This window comes from Vigna unguiculata, unplaced genomic scaffold, assembly GCF_004118075.2.
Source record: "Vigna unguiculata cultivar IT97K-499-35 unplaced genomic scaffold, ASM411807v1 contig_124, whole genome shotgun sequence".
Classification (NCBI taxonomy): Eukaryota; Viridiplantae; Streptophyta; class Magnoliopsida; order Fabales; family Fabaceae; genus Vigna; species Vigna unguiculata.
The window spans coordinates 11,119-31,141 of NW_021010829.1; the positions used below are offsets into that span (position 1 = coordinate 11,119).

The window sequence follows — 20,023 nt, forward strand, 5'->3', positions numbered from 1 at the left end:
TGAGATCAATTCTCCCATTAGTAAGACACACAAAGGTAATATGAACCCCTAGTTCCACCCATCCACTCCTTGGTTTCATTCTCTTCCTCAACAACTACATCACAGTTGGTGCTGACACAGGCCTTATAGAGGTTCTATCACCATAACCCCCCGCCCCCAATAAATCTTTGATCGGATTTACCACCAAGGGAAATAGGAGCTTGGGAAGTTCCAAGCAAAGGTTGAAGTTGAGCTTGCTCCTCCAATATAAGGGGTATAAAACCCCTTTTGAAATGGTGTCAAAGTCAGGATATGGCCTTTGTCCTTTCTTGTAGGTACTGGAGCCTGTGCAAGGTCTGCTCTACTTGTAAGAACCTGAAAACATCAGTACCATATCCTTTAATTGCGAATGTAGAAAAGAAAAAAAAATTAGATTAACATCAATGCTTTAAACATTCTAATTCCCAATTGTCAAATTTACCTATGTTGATGGATGTTTCTAGTGCTAAATGTGAACTAATCAGAAATACAAGGAGCCATTTACAAAATTACAATAAAATAACTTTGTTACTTTCTTAAAGTACTAAGACTCAAAATGATAGAATCACTTAACAATAGGAACCAAAACAATGACAGGGTATAATTATATATCCTCAGAATTGGAAATAATCCAATTCTTTTGATGATAATGCAATGTAAACTACACAAACAAGAGAAGGAAAACTAACTACATAAACCATAAATTTAAAGGGCATACTTCTTTTTAAAAGGGTAGAGAAATCTAGGACCAATCTACAAAATCTAAAACTGCCAAGCTAGAAAAAGGCAGGATATAGTAAATATTTAGAATGGGTTCAGTGAACGACGACGACATACCTCTCAGAACAATGGTATCAGGCTCTCGCTAACTTCAAAACGCGAAATGCTCCTATGAGTCCTTCGTCATTCTGTTAAAATCGTCAAAACCAGAAACAAAAACGACAAGTTTGGGTGAGAGAGCGAGAGACATGGAAGGGGAAAGTAATAAAAGCACATGACTTGCTTAACTTTAGAGATGTTGCTTACCACACCTCTGCTTTGAGAGTCACCGGTAACAAAGGGAGCTAAAATTAGGGCTTTACATTGGGACTCATCGTTGTGGCAAAGGAAATTGAAATCAGGGTTGGAAAGAAAGGGGAAATGGGAAACAGAAAAAAGGTTGGAGAAAAAAAGGGAAAAAAAAGAAGCGGAGCAGAGCGAAACCTGCCCTTTTGATTGAGCAGAGTTACTAGCTCCCAACCTTCAATGTCCCGGGCACATTAGGGATTTTTATTGGTAGCACATCAGGGGCCAACACCAAATTTTAGAGGTTGATTCATGAAGTTATTTAGCTTCAGTCGAATTCTAGCACTGAACGATGGGTTAGGGTTAGCAATTGGACGGTGTGAAATGGCTAAGACAATGAAACCTCCTTGTAACCTCAAGTTTTAAAAATATACTATTTTTTTTAATCAATATTTTGATTTTCCTTAAATATTGAATATTAAAATATATAATGGAGTCCCTAAAACCGACGCTTAAGATGTAGAAAGTTAAACGCTGCATCATATATTAGCTGTTTCTCACTCACCTAACATTTTTATTCAATAAAATAAAATTCATATAACATGTGTCGGTTAAGCCAACTAAAAAGCTTTTTAACCGACTCTAATGATGTTCACCTCTAATCCAACGTAGCTCAACGGAAGCTAAATTGTGTGATTCTTGTACTGCATTTTGTTTTTTTACTTTAAATATTTATTTAATCTCGTTTATTAATTTTTCTAATTATTATAATTTTTGGGATTTCATATTCTCTTAACAAATAAATTTTTCGTCCTAAAAAATAAATTTTTAGAATGAATTTTATACAAAATATTTTAAAACTGCACAAAATTCAATTAATAATTTAAAACATGAATTTGATCGTATAAAATCATATTATTAGTATTTATATATAAATATTTATACAATTGTATAATTAGTTATTAAATTAAATAATTAATTATTGTAATATATATATATATATATATATATATAATTTATACACAAATTTTATTTATTAATTTAATCACTATTAGTAATCATCTTATTAATAATTTGATAGTTACGTTTGACGGATTTCACTCTCAGTCATTTCAGTATATATAGTCATCATCCCTAACATTAAATATATGCTATAAAACATAATAGAAACATATTCGTATATATTTATATATTTATTATGTACATATAATGGATCATGCTTCTACTAATACACGCCGAAATAGAAGATACATAAATCTGAAACTTTTCCGATTCACAGCTTAGAATATATATATATATATATATATATATATATATATATATATATATATATATATATATCAATATTTCAAAAAATAAAAAAGTCCACAGCATTTAATACCCATTAAATCTATTCAATTCTAAAAATAATAACAAATCAACAACATTAAATAGACAAAAAAAAATATTATTCTGATACCAATCGAAATTTTTTGGTTAAATCATGTATTAGTTTTATCTCCTTCAAATATTTGAAGAACTCATTCATATAACTACAGTATAATACTATTAATATTGTGTCAACACTTGACTCGTAGAACCCTAAAACTATCACAAATGTTAGGGCTGGGCAAAGTTATTCTAATTGCACTGAATTATAAGTTATTTGTACTATATTATACTAAAAGAATTAAACTATTGTCAATGAAAACTGTATTGTATTATTTTGTAGTTTAGTTTAAAAAAACTAAACTTCTTGTATTTCAGTGCAATTAATTGTATGAACTGTGTGTTTTATTCTTCTTTTTATGGTACCAAATATAAGAGTTAGCATAATTTTTTTTCAAAGAGGCCAAAATAAAAAGTTAAAACCATGCATCATTTATCCTTAACTTATTAACCCTACATTCCATTTCGTGTTTTTTTTTTCATAAGATTTTTAAGAAAAATGAAATTTATGTATAAACTAAATTATGTATATGTAAATTAAAAATTAAAATATAATATTACATGGAAAAAAATTGTTTGTGTCAGTATAAGTTGTTGAACAAAAAAAAAATCGAAACTAATTATCTTGAGTTAAAAATGTGATAACATTTTTATAACTTATTGATACTTAATTTCACTACTATTTCTTTTCAAAACTTGATAAAATTTTCATAAATTAATTTACAAAATAGTTAATTTTAATTATTTTAAAAAAACTTTATAGAAATCAATAGTCTCGTAGATGTGGAGAAGTTCAAGCCTATACTTAAAAAAAAACACTTCTCACCTTACACTTTGGTTGATAGATTTTATTTTTCCTCTTTAAGAGATGGATACATGAACTCTGACTAAAAAAAATCATTTTTGGAAGTGACTGATATTTTTTTTTCACAACTTTTTACTTTAATGTCTCTAAGCTATGCTTTAATGGTTTTGTGATAATCCACAAACCACATAATCACAAACAAGATATTTGGAGATGTATTAATTTTTTGATTTTGTTTTTTATAGGAAAATCTATATTTTTAAGTAAAGATAAATTTTTCCTATTTACTATTTACTTAGTTTTATGTCTTTTTTTTTGTTTACGAGAACCTATATTATGAATGAAGTGGGTAAATACTACCTAGTTTCTTAATTGAGATGCAATGTTTAGTTGAATAAGTTATTTAAGTAACTCAAAAATCGTTCACAATCATTTCGATTCAAAAACATTGTAGTTCGATTCAAAATTAGTGTAGTTCGGTTCAAAAATAGTACAGTTCAAAAATATGATATGGTATATAGTAGTCAGTTTAATTCATATTGCACTTACAATTCAGTTTAGTGCAGTTAGATATAACAAAATAATATTTAGTTAAATTCAGTTCAGGTAAACTATTTTTTTAGTTCAAAAATAGAGCAATTGATTCAAAATCAGTGCAATTCGGTTCAAAAATAGTGCAATTCAGTTCAAAATCAGTGCAATTTGGTTCAAAAACGGTTCAAAAACATTGTAGTTAAGTTCAAAAGTAGTGCAGTTTAGTTAAAAAATAGTGTAGTTCAGTTCAAAAATAGTGCAGCTTAGCTCAAATGTAGTGTAGTTCATAAAACAGTTCAGTTTATAGCTGTTTAGTTCATATTATAGTGCAGTTCAGTTCAATTCAGTTTATTAGAAAAAAAACAGTGCAGTTTAGTTCTCCTGAACTGAGGGAGCAATTTGAAATTTGTGTTTTTTCAAGCAGTGTAGTCAGAGAGGTTGGATATATACAATTTTTAGGTTTAAATACACTTTTGGATTGCCCACACTTTTTAGGCTAGTTTAGATATCTTAGTTTTGGATATATATTACTTTATATTTTAATAAAATTAAATTGTAGAAGCTATATATGTACTAAATTATAACAATAAAAACTTTATAAATTGAAACCTTACTACTAACTAGTATTTATCAAAAATCACGTGTTATTTAAGCTCAAAATATTAACAAATTCAGCTTATGTTAGCCTAAGAAAACCCCTCCTAAATTTTTTGTTACATTATAGTTTTTTTATAATATATTTAAGTAATTATATTTTCTTATAAAAAAAACTAGGCATATTAAAATTCATTATTTTAGTATATCAAATTAAAAGATGAGGATATAAAAAATTTATTTTAGAATACTAAAACAAATTTTATTGAATATCAAATTTAATATGTTGATTATCTAATTTTACCTTCTAAAATTTGATAACAATATACAACAAACTCCTTCACCCTCTTCTCTATTTGCTCGCTCTAGAGCCTCTTCAAATATTTTCCCTTCTTCTCTCTGTTTTCTACTACTTTTGACGTGGATTATCGTTCTCATCTATTTTTCGCTTGTGAAGGTAGAGAACACAAAATGGTGATGAAGAGCAAGAGTAAGAAACCCAATCCATGTTCTTTGATATCAATAGTGTGCAATGATTTTAATTGTTTATTTTTTTATTATTGTTGTGAACTTTTTGGGTTGCAGAGATTTAGAGTTAGAGGGTTTCGTTGAAGAAGAAGTACAAGGTGATACGGAAGGTGAAAGAGCACAATAGAAAAAAAGCGAAGGAAGCGAAGAAGCTTAGGCTGAGTGGGAAAAATAAGGTTGAGAAGGATCCTTGTATTCCCAACAATTGGCCTTTTAAGGAACAGGAACTCAAAGTTCTTGAAGCTCGAAGAACGGAGGCCATTGAGGAATTGGAGCAAAAGAAAGCCGAACACAAGGAGAGGGTAATTGTTTTATCATTATTCAACTCCCATTTCATGAATTATTTCTATCGTTGGTTGATTATGTTTATTATGATTTGGTATGTTACATGATCAACTAAATGAATGAATAAATAAAAAATTTCGGTAGAAGTTTTATGTAAACCTTGTTCCTGTAGAAAGTTCTTCATGGACAGGAAGAAAGATATATGATAGAAGATAATGAGGGTGCTTGATTGTTGGTATATTAAAATGTTTTTGTATTATTGTATCAGTGAAGATTGACTGTTGCTACGAAGAAAAATAGTCCTTTGTGATTTCTGTTTTCCTTGGAGTTAGGAACTTACTATTCATTACTTGTTTTAGGCTCGTAAAAGGAAATTGGGCTTGCTAGAGGACGAAGATGACTCTAAGTTGCTAGAGGATTCTAATAAAAATACTAATGATTTTGGTAATGTTGTTGTCGCGACCTAAATTGCGACGGGATGATTTACTAAAAAAGAAAGGATTTGGAAAAAGAGATTAGAAGTCGCCACCATAGTTTATTCTCAAAAACTATGGAAAACCATAAGAATAAAATAAAGTCTACGAAAACGAAATTTAGGGTCCGAGAGTCGGTTACGCGTAGGGAAGGTATTAGCAGCCTACAGCGCCCACCCAAAGGCGGTACCTTTAATTAAAGGGTTAAATATGTTTTTAGTCCCTCAAGTTTCAGTCAATTTTGGAATTAGTCCCTCATCAAAACTTTATACCAATTTAGTCCTTCATCTTTCAAAATGCGTGAATTTAGTCCTTTTAACCAAATTTTGTTAAGTTTATCTGACGTTTCAAACACATTTTATGATAGTATTTAAGTTAACATGGAAGCAAAGATGTGTCAAACAGTGTAAATAATTTAAATACTATCATGAAATGCGCTTGAAACGTCAAATAAACTTAACAAAATTTGGTTAAAAGGACTAAATTTATACATTTTGAAAGATGAAGGATTAAATTGGTCAAAAGTTTTGATGAGGGACTAATTCCAAATTTCGCTGAAACTTAAGGGACCAAAAACATATTTAACCCTTAATTAAATTTGCAAAAGAGATGTGTTTATTTAAATATTTATTTTTCCCATAAATAAGAAAAAATTTTGAACAAAATCATTTTTTGAGTGAAAGGGACCCCCGACAAGGGTTAATTCAGGGCTACGTAATTCAGGACTACATATTCTCATTAAAAAAGAAAAATCAGGGCTACATAATTCTTTATAAAACTATTTGAAAATGATTTGGAAAACCTTTTGATTTTTGGAAAGTGAGCCTGACAAGGACTTGCCCTGCTCCTACGTATCTCCATTCATAATAGAGAATCAAGGATCACGTAGTTCTTGATAAAACTTGATTAAAATATTTAATTCTTAAATTTGTCTTTTGACATTTTTGAAAATAAATGTCATGCGACGCGTGCGGCCAGGTTGACACCAAAATATTTCTATGATTTTTGATATTTTGAAAAGGAGTGTCATGCGACGCGAGCGGTCGAGTAGACACCAAAATCATTTTAATAATTTTGTATTTGAAAAAGGAGTGTCGTGCGTAAGCGGTCGATTAAACACCAAAATCATTTTAATAATTTTGTATTTTAAAAAGGAGTGTCGTGTGACGCGGACGGTCGATTAAACACCAAAATTATTTTTTTATAATTGTTGTATTTTAAAAAGAAGTGGCGTGCGACGCGAGCGGTCGATTAGACACTAAAACTATTTTTATAATTCTTGTTTTTGAAAAGAAGTATCGTGCGACGCGAACAGTCGATTAGACACTAAAAGAAAAAAAATATTTTAAATTTTATTTATTCTTATTTTTATTAATTTTGAAAATTATTTTAATTTTTATTTCAATTTAAAATATTTTTTATTATTTTTGAAAATGATATGATTGAGATGTGATATTTAATAAAATAAAAAGGTAAAATTGGAAATAGCAAATGAAAGTGCATAAGTAAATATGTGGGTGCAATGAGAAAAATTCCACACATAGGAATGAGGTGCACATAGAAGAAATACATGGTGCATAATGTAAACTAATGACCAAAAATAAATTCCAGCTGCATTAACAAATTAGCAACTACTTTAGCAACCTAGAGTTATCACTGGGTGCAGGTATTTCAGATGTTGCTTGTGTTGCTTCATCTGATCTTCCTCTTTCATCATTAGGTACAACTTCATTGTCCTTATCTTCATCTTCTTGGGCATCCCCAAGGCCCTGTATTTGCTTACCCGATCTTAAAGTAATAGCACTTACATTTCGCGGGTTGATTACAATTTGTGCAGGCAAATTGCTCGAGCCTTGTTGAGACTTCATCTGATTTAACTCATTTGCCATTTGTCCAATCTGGTTTTGCAAGTTTTGATTGGTTGCGTCCATTGTCTATTTCAACTCATTGATTTGTCCCTTCATCATGTCAGCCATCATTTTCATCATTGCTTCCATGTTTGAGTCACCAGAGGTTGCAGCTGGTTGTGGTTGTTGCCTCTGTTGAGGTGGAACATAGACTTGTTGGTGTTGAGGCTGTTGATTTCCCCATTTCTGGCTGGGATATTCCTTCCAATATGGGTTGTACTTGTTGGAGGACAAATCATGGTTGTATTGCTGCCGAGGTGGTCTATTATTGCCATAGATGTTTGCAGCATATGCCTGAGGTTGTTCATTGTCTAACGTCCCTGTCTCTTTTAACATAGAACAAGCCTCGGTAGGATGATTAGCAGAAGCACAAATTCCACATAAGGTAGAAGGGATAGGCTTTTTCTGTAAGTCTGTCAAGGTCCTTACCATGGCCGCTAAGTCATCCAACTTCCCTTCTATTTTCTTGTGATCTGCAACATATGAAGCTTCTACTCCATGGGTTCCCTTCAATAGAGTTATAGAATTACACCTTGTGGAAAATTGTTGATGGTTCGACGCCATAGTTTCAATCAATTGACTTGCATTTGTTGGCGTTTTGTCCACCAATGACCCTCCACTTGCAACATCTATCATTTGTCTATCCATGATACTCAATCCCTCATAAAAGTACTGAATGAGGAGATGCTCGTTTATTTGGTGATGAGGACAGGAAGCACATAACTTTTGAATCTTTCCCAATACTCGTGAAGACTTTCTCTTTCTTGTTGCCTTATCCCATAAATATCTTTGCGAATAGCAGCAACTCTAGATGCTGGAAAAAACTTTTCCAGAAATAATCTTTTCAGAGTCTCCCAAGTATTGATGGATCCTGGTGGAAGGCAATATAACCAATTCTTAGCGGCATCTTGCAATGAGAATGGAAAAACCTTAAGCTTGATATGTTCCTCTGTCACTATTGTAGGTCTCATGGATGAACAAACAACATGAAATTCCTTCAAATGATGGTATGGGTCTTCTCCTGCTAATCCATGGAATTTAGGTAGAAGATGGATTAGTCCAGACTTAAGCTCACATTCTCCATCTGGATATTGGATGCACATGTTTTGTGTAATTGCTACATCTGGTGAAGCCAACTTTCTTATTGTTCTTTCTTCCATTCTATCTTCTTGAATTTCTGGTTCAGGTGATGGATCAGAAGATATGTTAATCACCGGAGGTGATTCTAGTGGTACACTTTCAGTGGTAGGTTCAGATGATGATGGTGCTATTTTAGTAGAACACCTGAGTTCAAGTCTCCTACGTGATTTACGCAAGTTCCTTTCAAGTTCTGAATCAAGTTGATAGAATTGACCCGGATTGGCCCGAGTCATGCACTATGTAGTCCACCTGAAAGTGTTTCCCTGTGTGTTTTTTTCTTCCTATTCTTGTTTTGGAGAAAGATTTCAAGAAAGAAATGAGTTAAGATGCCGTTGGGTCTACTCCCAGGAAAGAGAGGTGCGTCACAGTGGACAACTTAAATACCAAGTCTTTCCTAGACAGAGTTTTCCAAACTAGTCTCAAAAAATTTCTTAAAAGAAATTCTTAATCAAAACAAAAATAGAACTTTGCATGGAATATATTAAAGAAAACTAAAGACTACAAAATAACAAACTCTATTAAACGTATATGCGTAAAATAAATAAATAAATAAAAATAAAAAATAAAATAAAATAAAATAAAATAAATAAATAAAAACAAAATCAAAATAAAAGAAATACTAACCGTACTCACCGGCAACGGTGCCAAATTTGATATCGCTGTCGTTAGGCGATCAAATTACCACTACTTTAGCAACTTCAGTATTGCCAGTTAGTAGTGAACAAAATAGTTAGGGTTAAGATAACCCTGAGTCGTCTCACAACGAATACAGAATTGATCTCAAATATTTGATTCTTAAAACTGCAATTAAAACTAGCAACTATAAAAATAGGGGGATTTTGATGTGCAAAGAAAATGACACGGAAGATTGTAAACACAGTAATAGTAAATAGGTCAATTCCACTGCTTTTTCTAAATAAGATTCTTCATTGGTTATCTAGAGATTATTGCTAAATTAATTATTGTTGTTGATTTACAAATCAATCAATGTAAAGACTCAATTCATTTGTTGGCATCCTCACTTTTAATCAAAGTACATTCTCAATTAAAAGTGAGAATTGTTAGGTTGTCCATAGTAAATTCAATCAAAGTACAGTCTCAATTAATTTTACTATGCCTAATCATGTCTATTCCTTTATTTCTTCACCAAATAGAAAACTTAATTAATCAAAGTAATGTCTTGACTAATTTTAGTTAAAGTAATTACCACTAATCAAAGTAAAGTCTCAATTATTGGCAAAAACTTATTTAATCAAATGAAAGTTTCTAAATAAAATCAAAGTAAATCTCAATTTAATTTAAAAACCTTTTAACTCATATGATTAGCATGCATGTAGATTTAAAATCATTATTTTCTATTCGATTAAGTAGCAAAGGACATAGATAAACAAAAACCACAACAATAATCAAAATAACAAACACATAAATTCATCTAACCTCAGAATCCATTTAAGAAATTACAGTGGAATCAACCCTAAAAGCTTAGCCCTCCATGGCTTTGATGGAATACATGATGATATGAAGGAAAGAAAAATAAAAGAGAGAATGAGAGATGTGGTGGAGACGGTATCTGCCAAAACCAGAGAGTTCTAAGTGTCTAAGTTGTGTCAGTCTTCTGCTCCCTTAAGTCTCTTTATATAGGCTTTAACTGGACTTTGGGCTTTATCTGTCAGTTGCTAAAATCTTTTATTTTTATTTAATTAATTAGCAACTTAATTTCTGTCCAATTTCCAATTCTGCCTCTCTTATTTAGGGTTAGGAGAGAAGAAAATTAGGGTTAGGGTTTCATGACTAAGATGGAGGAGATGATGACGTGGCAAGATCTGAGTGGTCAATTTGGTGAGTGGAGGATTATGACACGTGGCTTGTTCTAGTTGGCTAATTTTAAAAAGTGGGGATTGCCACATGGCATGATCTGGTTGAGTGGAGTTTAAGTGGTAGGAGGGGTGCAACTTAGTGAAAAATGGGGGTGCAGAACAGGTTTTTGGTGGTCCACTTTAGAAGGAGTGTGCAAATAAAATCTGGGGTGCATTTAGCTTCTGATTTATTCTTTTCCAGAATTTTCTGATTTTGGACTTATTTTGTAACTTTGAATATTTTAAATCCACACTATTAATGACCAAAAATAAATTCTAGCTGCATTAACAAACGTTAGAATATCCAATAATATTTTATGCAACTAAAATCAATTTTTACGCCACTTTTACCAAACTTACTCAATAAATCCAATAATCACAAATCCTAATTAAATCAATCTTTAAGCACAGAAAATTCAATTAAATCCCCAAATTTAAATATTAAATGAGGGCAAACATTTGAACTCATCATAAACACATCCTAGCCTAAAAAGGAAATTAAAGAGTAGGGTGTGTGCTAAGTGAAAACGCGGGTACATAAGGTGAAATAAAACTAAATGTACCGGGTGTGGGGTTATTACATTTTGGAGTGCATCAAGTAAAGAAAATAAAAACAAATCGTCCAATTATAAAACATATTTGCATAGGTGTGTGAATTAAGTTATGGGGGTGCACGAAGAATTAAAGAATCTACCCAATACCCTAAACCTAAATCAAATTATTCTTCCAGAAAGCACATCACCTAAAACTCTTCTTCCCCAACTTCATCTTCTACCTCACGATGCACCAACCATAGACGCTACTCACTGCCAAGTCGCTGGCGACGCGGCTAGCAACGGTGCCGGCCTCCATCATCGTTCTTCCAGTGACGGCGGCTTCGCCTCTCTCAAATGCGCGGAGCACCACAACATGGCCTCCATGTTTGCGTCTCTCTTCCGCCTGGTCAACATTGTGCTACTCCGATATTATCAAGCCATTACCGTAGACATCCACCATCAAAACGTGCCGCCAAAGAGCATCAACTCCACAACACCACACATCACCGTGACCCCTTTTCTCTCTATTCAAACCCCGTCCTTTCCAGTCCAATTTCAGTTTTGATTGTGGTTTATTAACTTCAAAGTTGGAGATGAAAGTAATATTACAAAAATAACCTGCTATGCGCAAATCTTTTTCGTTCCCTTGTGTTTGTTCTTTAATTATCGTTGTCGTTGAATTGTCGGATATACACCTTTGAATCTTTTTTCTGGGTTATGGCTCTCAATTGAATTGAAATGGAGATGAGTAAATTAATGTTGATATGAGGATGAACTTTTTTGGACGAAAATTGTGAGAAGATCCTATTACAGTGAATCTTCTCCTTTTCTCCCCTCAAAATGGCATTTCCTCCCTCTATATTAACGTGTTCTTTAAAAACTGATTGAAGTTACTGCTATCAAAACATCAATTGTTCCCTCCCATTAATCAAAACTGTTTTCCCTTTTTTTTAATTTTTAAATTTCAATTAATTAAATAAAGAAAACGTAAAAACAAATGAATTTATTTTAATTCAATCTTTAATTTGAAAACAAAATCTCTTTTTTTTTTATTATTATTTAAAAATAAAATAATAAATAATAAATAATAAAATAAAATAAAATAAAAATTTAAAGAAAAACTTTTTAATCAATTTTATTATTTTTTTAAGACAATTTATTACCACTTATTTTTTTTTGGATATTTTGGAAATAATTTTTTAATAACCTGGACGAATTTGGGTGTTGACATCTACAAAGACCAGAGGTGTGCATTTATGTTGTCTTTCTAATAACTCTAAAATATCATATACATATTTTCTTACCTTTCTTTTTCTATTTCTTAGGAAATCTTTTTAAATCTCATGTATATAACCATATTCACCCACGTAACAATATATCTTTTCAATAAATCCATTTAACAAATAATCATCATTTATAACTCATTTATAGTGCAATAATTACTTTATATATCCTTCAAAATAATCTCTTATCTTTCATATTCTAAAACATCATTTAAATAAAATAAATCTTTGAAAATAATAAACCATTACGTTTCTTATAATAACTTTCTAAATCAATACTTTTTAAATAATTAATGGTCACTTAAAAATATTTAACATCTTTTAACAGTATCTCATAATATTTAACGACGTATATCTAGTATATTTTTAATTAAATAAATTTTAAACCATTTTGTCTTTTACTTTAAATATTTATTTAATCTCATTTATTTATTTTTATAATTATTATAATTTTTTGGATCTCTTATTCTCTTAACAAATAAATTTTTCGTCCTCAAAATGAAATTTCTAGAATGCATTTTATACAAAATTAAAAATATTTTAAAACTGTACAAAATTAAATTAATATTTTAAAACATGAATTTGATCGTATAAAATCATATTATTAGTATCTATATATAAATATTTATACAATTGTATAATTAGTTATTAAATTAAATCATTAGTTATTGTAATATATATATATATATATATATATATATATATATATATATATAATTTATACATAATTTTATTTATTAATTTAATCCCCATTAGTAATCATATTATTAATAATAATATTATGAATGAAAAAATAAAAATAACCGAACCTTCCTAAAATTTCCAAATAATATTATAATATTATTTGATAGTTACATTTGACGGATTTCACTCCCAGTCATTTCAGTATATATAGTTATCATCCCTAACATTAAATATATGCTATAAAACATAACAGAAACATATTCGTATATATTTATATATTTATTATGTACATATAATGGATCATGCTTCTACTAATATACGACGAAATAGAAGATACATAAATCTGAAACTTTTCTGATTCACAGCTTAGAATATATATATATATATATCAACATTTCGAAAAATAAAAACAGTCCACAACATTTAATACCCATTAAATGTATTCAATTCTAAAAATAATAACAAATCAGCAACATTAAATAAAAAAAATATTATTCTGATACCAATGGAAATTTTTTGGTTAAATCATGTATTAATTTTATCTCCTTCAAATATTTGAAGAACTCATTCATATAACTACAGTATAATACTATTAATATTGTGTCAACACTGGACTCATAGAACCCTAAAACTATCACAAATGTTAGGGCTGAGCAAAGTTATTCTAATTGCACTGAACTATAAGTTATCTGTACTATATTATACTAAAAGAATTAAACTATTGTCAATGAAAACTGTACTGTATTATTTTGTAGTTTAGTTTAAAAAAACTGAACTTCTTGTATTTCAATGCAATTAATTGTGTGACCTGTGTGTTTTATTCTTCTTTTTTATGGTACCAATCCCATCTCTTTTTCGATCATCACTGTACTACGACACAAATATGAGAGTTAGCATATTTTTTTTTTCAAAGAGGCCAAAATAAAAAGTTAAAACCACGCATCATTTATCGTTAACTTATTAACCCTACATCCCATTTCGTGTTTTTTTTCATAAGATTTTTAAGAAAAATGAAATTTATATATAAACTAAATTATGTATATGTAAATTAAAAATTAAAATATAATATTACATGGAAAAAAATTGTTTGTGTCAATATAAGTTGTTGAACAAAAAAAATCGAAACTAATTATCTTGAGTTAAAAATGTGATAACATTCTTATAACTTATTGATACTTAATTTCACTACTATTTCTTTTCAAAACTTGATAAAATTTTCATAAATTAATTTACAAAATAGTTAATTTTAATTATTTTAAAAAAACTTTATAGAAATCAATAGTCTCGTAGATGTTGAGAAGTTCAAGTCTATACTTAAAAAAAAACACTTCTCACCTTACACTTTGGTTGGTAGATTTTATTTTTCCTCTTTAAGAGATGGATACATGAACTCTGACTAAAAAAATCCATTTTTGGAAGTGACTGATATATTTTTTTCCACAACTTTTTAGTTTAATGTCTCTAAGCTATGCTTTAATGGTTTCGTGATAATCCACAAACCACATAATCACAAACAAGATATTTGGAGATGTATTAATTTTTTGATTTTGTGGTTTATAGGAAAATCTATATTTTTATGTAAAGATAAATTTTTCCTATTTACTATTTACTTAATTTTATGTCTTTTTTTTTGTTTACGAGAACCTATATTATGAATGAAGTAGGTAAATACTACCTAGTTTCTTAATTGAGATGCAATGTTTAGTTGAATAAGTTATTTAAGTAACTCAAAAACCGTTCACAATCATTTCGATTCAAAAATATTGTAGTTCGATTCAAAATTAGTGTAGTTCAGTAAAAAAATAGTACAGTTCAAAAATATGATATGGTATATAGTAGTCAGTTCAATTCATATTGCAAGTACAATTCAATTCAGTGTAATTAGATATAACAAATAAGATTTAGTTAAATTTAGTTCAGGTAAACTATTTTTTAGTTCAAAAATAGAGCAATTGATTCAAAATTAGTGCAATTCGGTTCAAAAATAGTGCAATTCAATTCAAAATTAGTGCAATTCAGTTCAAAATCAGTGCAATTTGGTTGAAAAACGGTTCAAAAACAATGTAGTTAAGTTCAAAAGTAGTGCAGTTCAGTTAAAAAATAGTGTAGTTCAGTTCAAAAATAGTGCAGCTCAGCTCAAATGTAGTGCAGTTCATAAAACAGTTCAGTTGATATTATAGTGCAGTTCAGTTTAATTCAGTTTATTAGATAAAAAAAAACAGTGCAGTTTAGTTCGCCTTAACTGAGGGAGCAATTTGAAATTTGTGATTTTTCAAGCAGTGTAGTCAGAGAGGTTGGATATATACAATTTTTAGGTTTAAATACACTTTTGGATTGCGCACACTTTTTACGCTAGTTTAGATATCTTAGTTTTGAATATATATTACTTTATATTTAATAAAATTAAATTGTAGAAGCTAAATATGTACTAAACTATAAGAATAAAAACTTTATAAATTGAAACCTTACTACTAACTAGTATTTATCAAAAAACACGTGTTATTTAATCTCTAAATATTAACAAATTCAACTTAAGTTAGCCTAAGAAAACCCCTCCTAAATTTTTTGTTACAATATAGTTTTTTTATAATATATTTAAGTAATTATATTTTCTTATAAAAAAAATCTAGGCATATTAAAATTCATTACTTTAGTATATCAAATTAAAAAATGAGGATATAAAAATTTGTTTTAGAATACTAAAACAAATTTTATTGAATATCAAATTTAATATGTTGATTATCTAATTTTACCTTCTAAAATTTGATAACAATATACAACAAACTCCTTCACCCTCTTCTCTATTTGCTCGCTCCAGAGCCTCTTCAAATCTTTTCCCTTCTTCTCTCCGTTTTCTACTACTTTTCACGTGGATTATCGTTCTCATCTCTTTTTCTCTTGTGAAGGTAGAGAACACAAAATGGTGATGAAGAGCAAGAGTAAGAAAACCCAATCCTTGTTCTTTGATATCAGTAGTGTGCAATGATTTTAATTGTTTATTTTTTTATTATTGTTGTGAACTTTTTGGGTTGTAGAGATTAAGAGTAAGAGGGTTTCGTTGAAGAAGAAGTACAAGGTGATACGGAAGGTGAAAGAGCACAATAGAAAAAAAGGGAAGGAAGCGACGAAGCTTAGGCTGAGTGGGAAAAATAAGGTTGAGAAGGATCCTGGTATTCCCAACAATTGGCCTTTTAAGGAACATGAACTCAAAGCCCTTGAAGCTCGAAGGACGAAGGCCATTGAGGAATTGGAGCAAAAGGAAGCCGAACGCAAGGAGAGGGTAATTGTTTTATCATTATTCAACTCCCATTTCATGAATTATTTCCATCGTTGGTTGATTATGTTTATTATGATTTGTTATGTTACATGATCAGCTAAATGAATGAATAAATAAAAATGTCGGTAGAAGTTTTATGTAAACCTTGTTCCTGTAGAAAGTTCTTCATGGACAGGAAGAAAGATATATGATAGAAGATAATGAGGGCGCTTGACTGTTGGTAAATTAAAATGTGTTTGTATTATTGTATCAGTGAAGATTGACGGTTGCTATGAAGAAAAACAGTCCTTTGTGATTTCTGTTTTCCTTGGAGTTAGGAACTTACTATTCATTACTTGTTTGAGGCTCGTAAAAGGAAATTGGGCTTGCTAGAGGAGGAATATGACTCAAAGTTGCTAGAGGATTCTAATAAAAATACTAATGATTTTTATAATGCTGCAAAGACCAGAGGTGTGCATTTGTGTTGTCTTTCTAATAACTCTAAAATATCATATACATATTTTCCTACCTTTCTTTTTCTATTTCTTAGGAAATCTTTTTAAATCTCATGTATATAACCATATTCACCCACATAAGAAATCGTATATCTTTTCATTAAATCCATTTAACAAATAATCCTCATATATAACTCATTTATAGTGCAATAATTACTTTATATATCCTTCAAACTAATCTCTTATCTTTCATATTCTAAAACATCATTTAAATAAAATAAATCTTTTAAAATAATAAACCATTACGTTTCTTATAATAACTTTCTAAATAAATACTTTTTAAATAATTAATGGTCACTTAAAAATATTTAACATCTTTTAACAATATCTCATAATATTTAATGACATATATCTAATATCTTTTTAATTAAGTAATTTTTAAACCATCACTACAAGAAATCAAGTTATTAGAGTCCCAATATAACCCTTCCAAAATCCGAAAACGGACGCTATCCAAAATTTGCGTGCGAATAAGAGCGGACTCAAAAAAGAGACGGCCTATCCCATTGAAAAGTGACTCTTTCATTTTTTGACACATTTACCTATGTTGCTAGTAGCGTGGGTCTGGCTCTCACATCCAATTTAATATTTAAATGCTTGTGTTGTCATTAGCGTGAGTTCAAACCATTTTTTTAATAACTTATTTGAACTTAGGTTTGGACCCTCTCTTATTAAATTTATAATCATTCTAAATACAAATTAATAATAATAGAATCTCAAGTCATTTTAAACAATAATTAATATCCAACCAAATTATATTTTCATTTATAATTAAGATATATATTTAGGAAGTGCAATTCCAAGTTATAAACTAAAATATACTAGCAACATAGGAACCAAAAATAGAGCAATTGATTCAAAATCAGTGCAATTCGGTTCACAAATAGTGCAATTCAGTTCAAAATTAGTGCAATTCAGTTCAAAATCAGTGCAATTTGGTTCAAAAACAATGTAGTTAAGTTCAAAAGTAGTGCAGTTCAGTTAAAAATAGTGTAGTTCAGTTCAAAAATAGTGCAGCTCAGCTCAAATGTAGTGCAGTTCATAAAACAGTTAAGTTGATATTATAGTGCAGTTCAGTTTAATTCAGTTTATTAGAAAAAAAAAACAGTGCAGTTTAGTTCGCCTTAACTGAGGGAGCAATTTGAAATTTGTGATTTTTCAAGCAGTGTAGTCAGAGAGGTTGGATATATACAATTTTTAGGTTTAAATACGCTTTTGGATTGCGCACACTTTTTACGCTAGTTTAGATATCTTAGTTTTGAATATATATTACTTTATATTTTAATAAAATTAAATTGTAGAAGCTAAATATGTACTAAACTATAAGAATAAAAACTTTATAAATTGAAACCTTACTACTAACTAGTATTTATCAAAAAACACGTGTTATTTAATCTCTAAATATTAACAAATTCAACTTAAGTTAGCCTAAGAAAACCACTCCTAAATTTTTTGTTACAATATAGTTTTTTTATAATATATTTAAGTAATTATATTTTCTTATAAAAAAATCTAGGCATATTAAAATTCATTATTTTAGTATATCAAATTAAAAGATGAGGATATAAAATTTTTTTTTTAGAATACTAAAACAAATTTTATTGAATATCAAATTTAATATGTTGATTATCTAATTTTACCTTCTAAAATTTGATAACAATATACAACAAACTCCTTCACCCTCTTCTCTATTTGCTCGCTCCAGAGCCTCTTCAAATCTTTTCCCTTCTTCTTTCCGTTTTCTACTACTTTTGACGTGGATTATCGTTCTCATCTCTTTTTCTCTTGTGAAGGTAGAGAACACAAAATGGTGATGAAGAGCAAGAGTAAGAAAACCCAATCCCTGTTCTTTGATATCAGTAGTGTGCAATGATTTTAATTGTTTATTTTTTTATTATTGTTGTGAACTTTTTGGGTTGCAGAGATTAAGAGTAAGAGGGTTTCGTTGAAGAAGAAGTACAAGGTGATACGGAAGGTGAAAGAGCACAATAGAAAAAAGGGAAGGTAGCGAAGAAGCTTAGGCTGAGTGGGAAAAATAAAGTTGAGAAGGATCCTGGTATTCCCAACAATTGGCCTTTTAAGGAACATGAACTCAAAGCCCTTGAAGCTCGAAGGACGAAGGCCATTAAGGAATTGGAGCAAAAGAAAGCCGAACGCAAGGAGAGGGTAATTGTTTTATCATTATTCAACTCCCATTTCATGAATTATTTCCATCGTTGGTTGATTATGTTTATTATGATTTGTTATGTTACATGATCAGCTAAATGAATGAATAAATAAAAAATGTCGGTAGAAGTTTTATGTAAACCTTGTTCCTGTAGAAAGTTCTTCATGGACAGGAAGAAAGATATATGACAGAAGATAATGAGGGCGCTTGACTGTTGGTAAATTAAAATGTGTTTGTATTATTGTATCAGTGAAGATTGACTGTTGCTATGAAGAAAAACAGTCCTTTGTGATTTCTGTTTTCCTTGGAGTTAGGAACTTACTATTCATTACTTGTTTGAGGCTCGTAAAAGGAAATTGGGCTTGCTAGAGGAGGAATATGACTCAAAGTTGCTAGAGGATTCTAATAAAAATACTAATGATTTTTATAATGCTGCAAAGACCAGAGGTGTGCATTTGTGTTGTCTTTCTAATAACTCTAAAAGATCATATACATATTTTCCTACCTTTCTTTTTCTATTTCTTAGGAAATCTTTTTAAATCTCTTGTATATAACCATATTCACCCACATAAGAAATCGTATATCTTTTCATTAAATCCATTTAACAAATAATCCTCATATATAACTCATTTATAGTGCAATAATTACTTTATATATCCTTCAAACTAATCTCTTATCTTTCATATTCTAAAACATCATTTAAATAAAATAAATCTTTTAAAACAATAAACCATTACGTTTCTTATAATAAATTTCTAAATAAATACTTTTTAAATAATTAATGGTCACATCAAAATATTTAACATCTTTTAACAATATCTCATAATATTTAATGACATATATCTAATATCTTTTTAATTAAATAGTTTTTAAACCATCACTACAAGAAATCAAGTTATTAGAGTCCCAATATAACCCTTCCAAAATCCAAAAATGGACGCTATCCAAAATTTGCGTGCGAATAAGAGCGGACTCAAAAAGAGACGGCCTATCCCATTGAAAAGTGACT

The 20,023-nt window shown here is 29.7% G+C and overlaps 1 protein-coding gene across 1 annotated transcript; it reads left to right on the plus strand.

Annotated features, from left to right (window-relative positions):
* Positions 1 to 827: 827 nt before the first annotated feature.
* On the plus strand, positions 828 to 19,225 carry LOC114171174 (guanine nucleotide-binding protein-like 3). The gene is made up of 6 exons (XM_028056381.1): positions 828 to 869; positions 4,984 to 5,214; positions 5,557 to 5,641; positions 16,112 to 16,356; positions 18,930 to 19,013; positions 19,169 to 19,225. Exons 1-6 carry the CDS (start codon positions 828 to 830, stop codon positions 19,223 to 19,225), a joined length of 744 nt encoding a protein of 247 aa, XP_027912182.1.
* Positions 19,226 to 20,023: the final 798 nt, after the last annotated feature.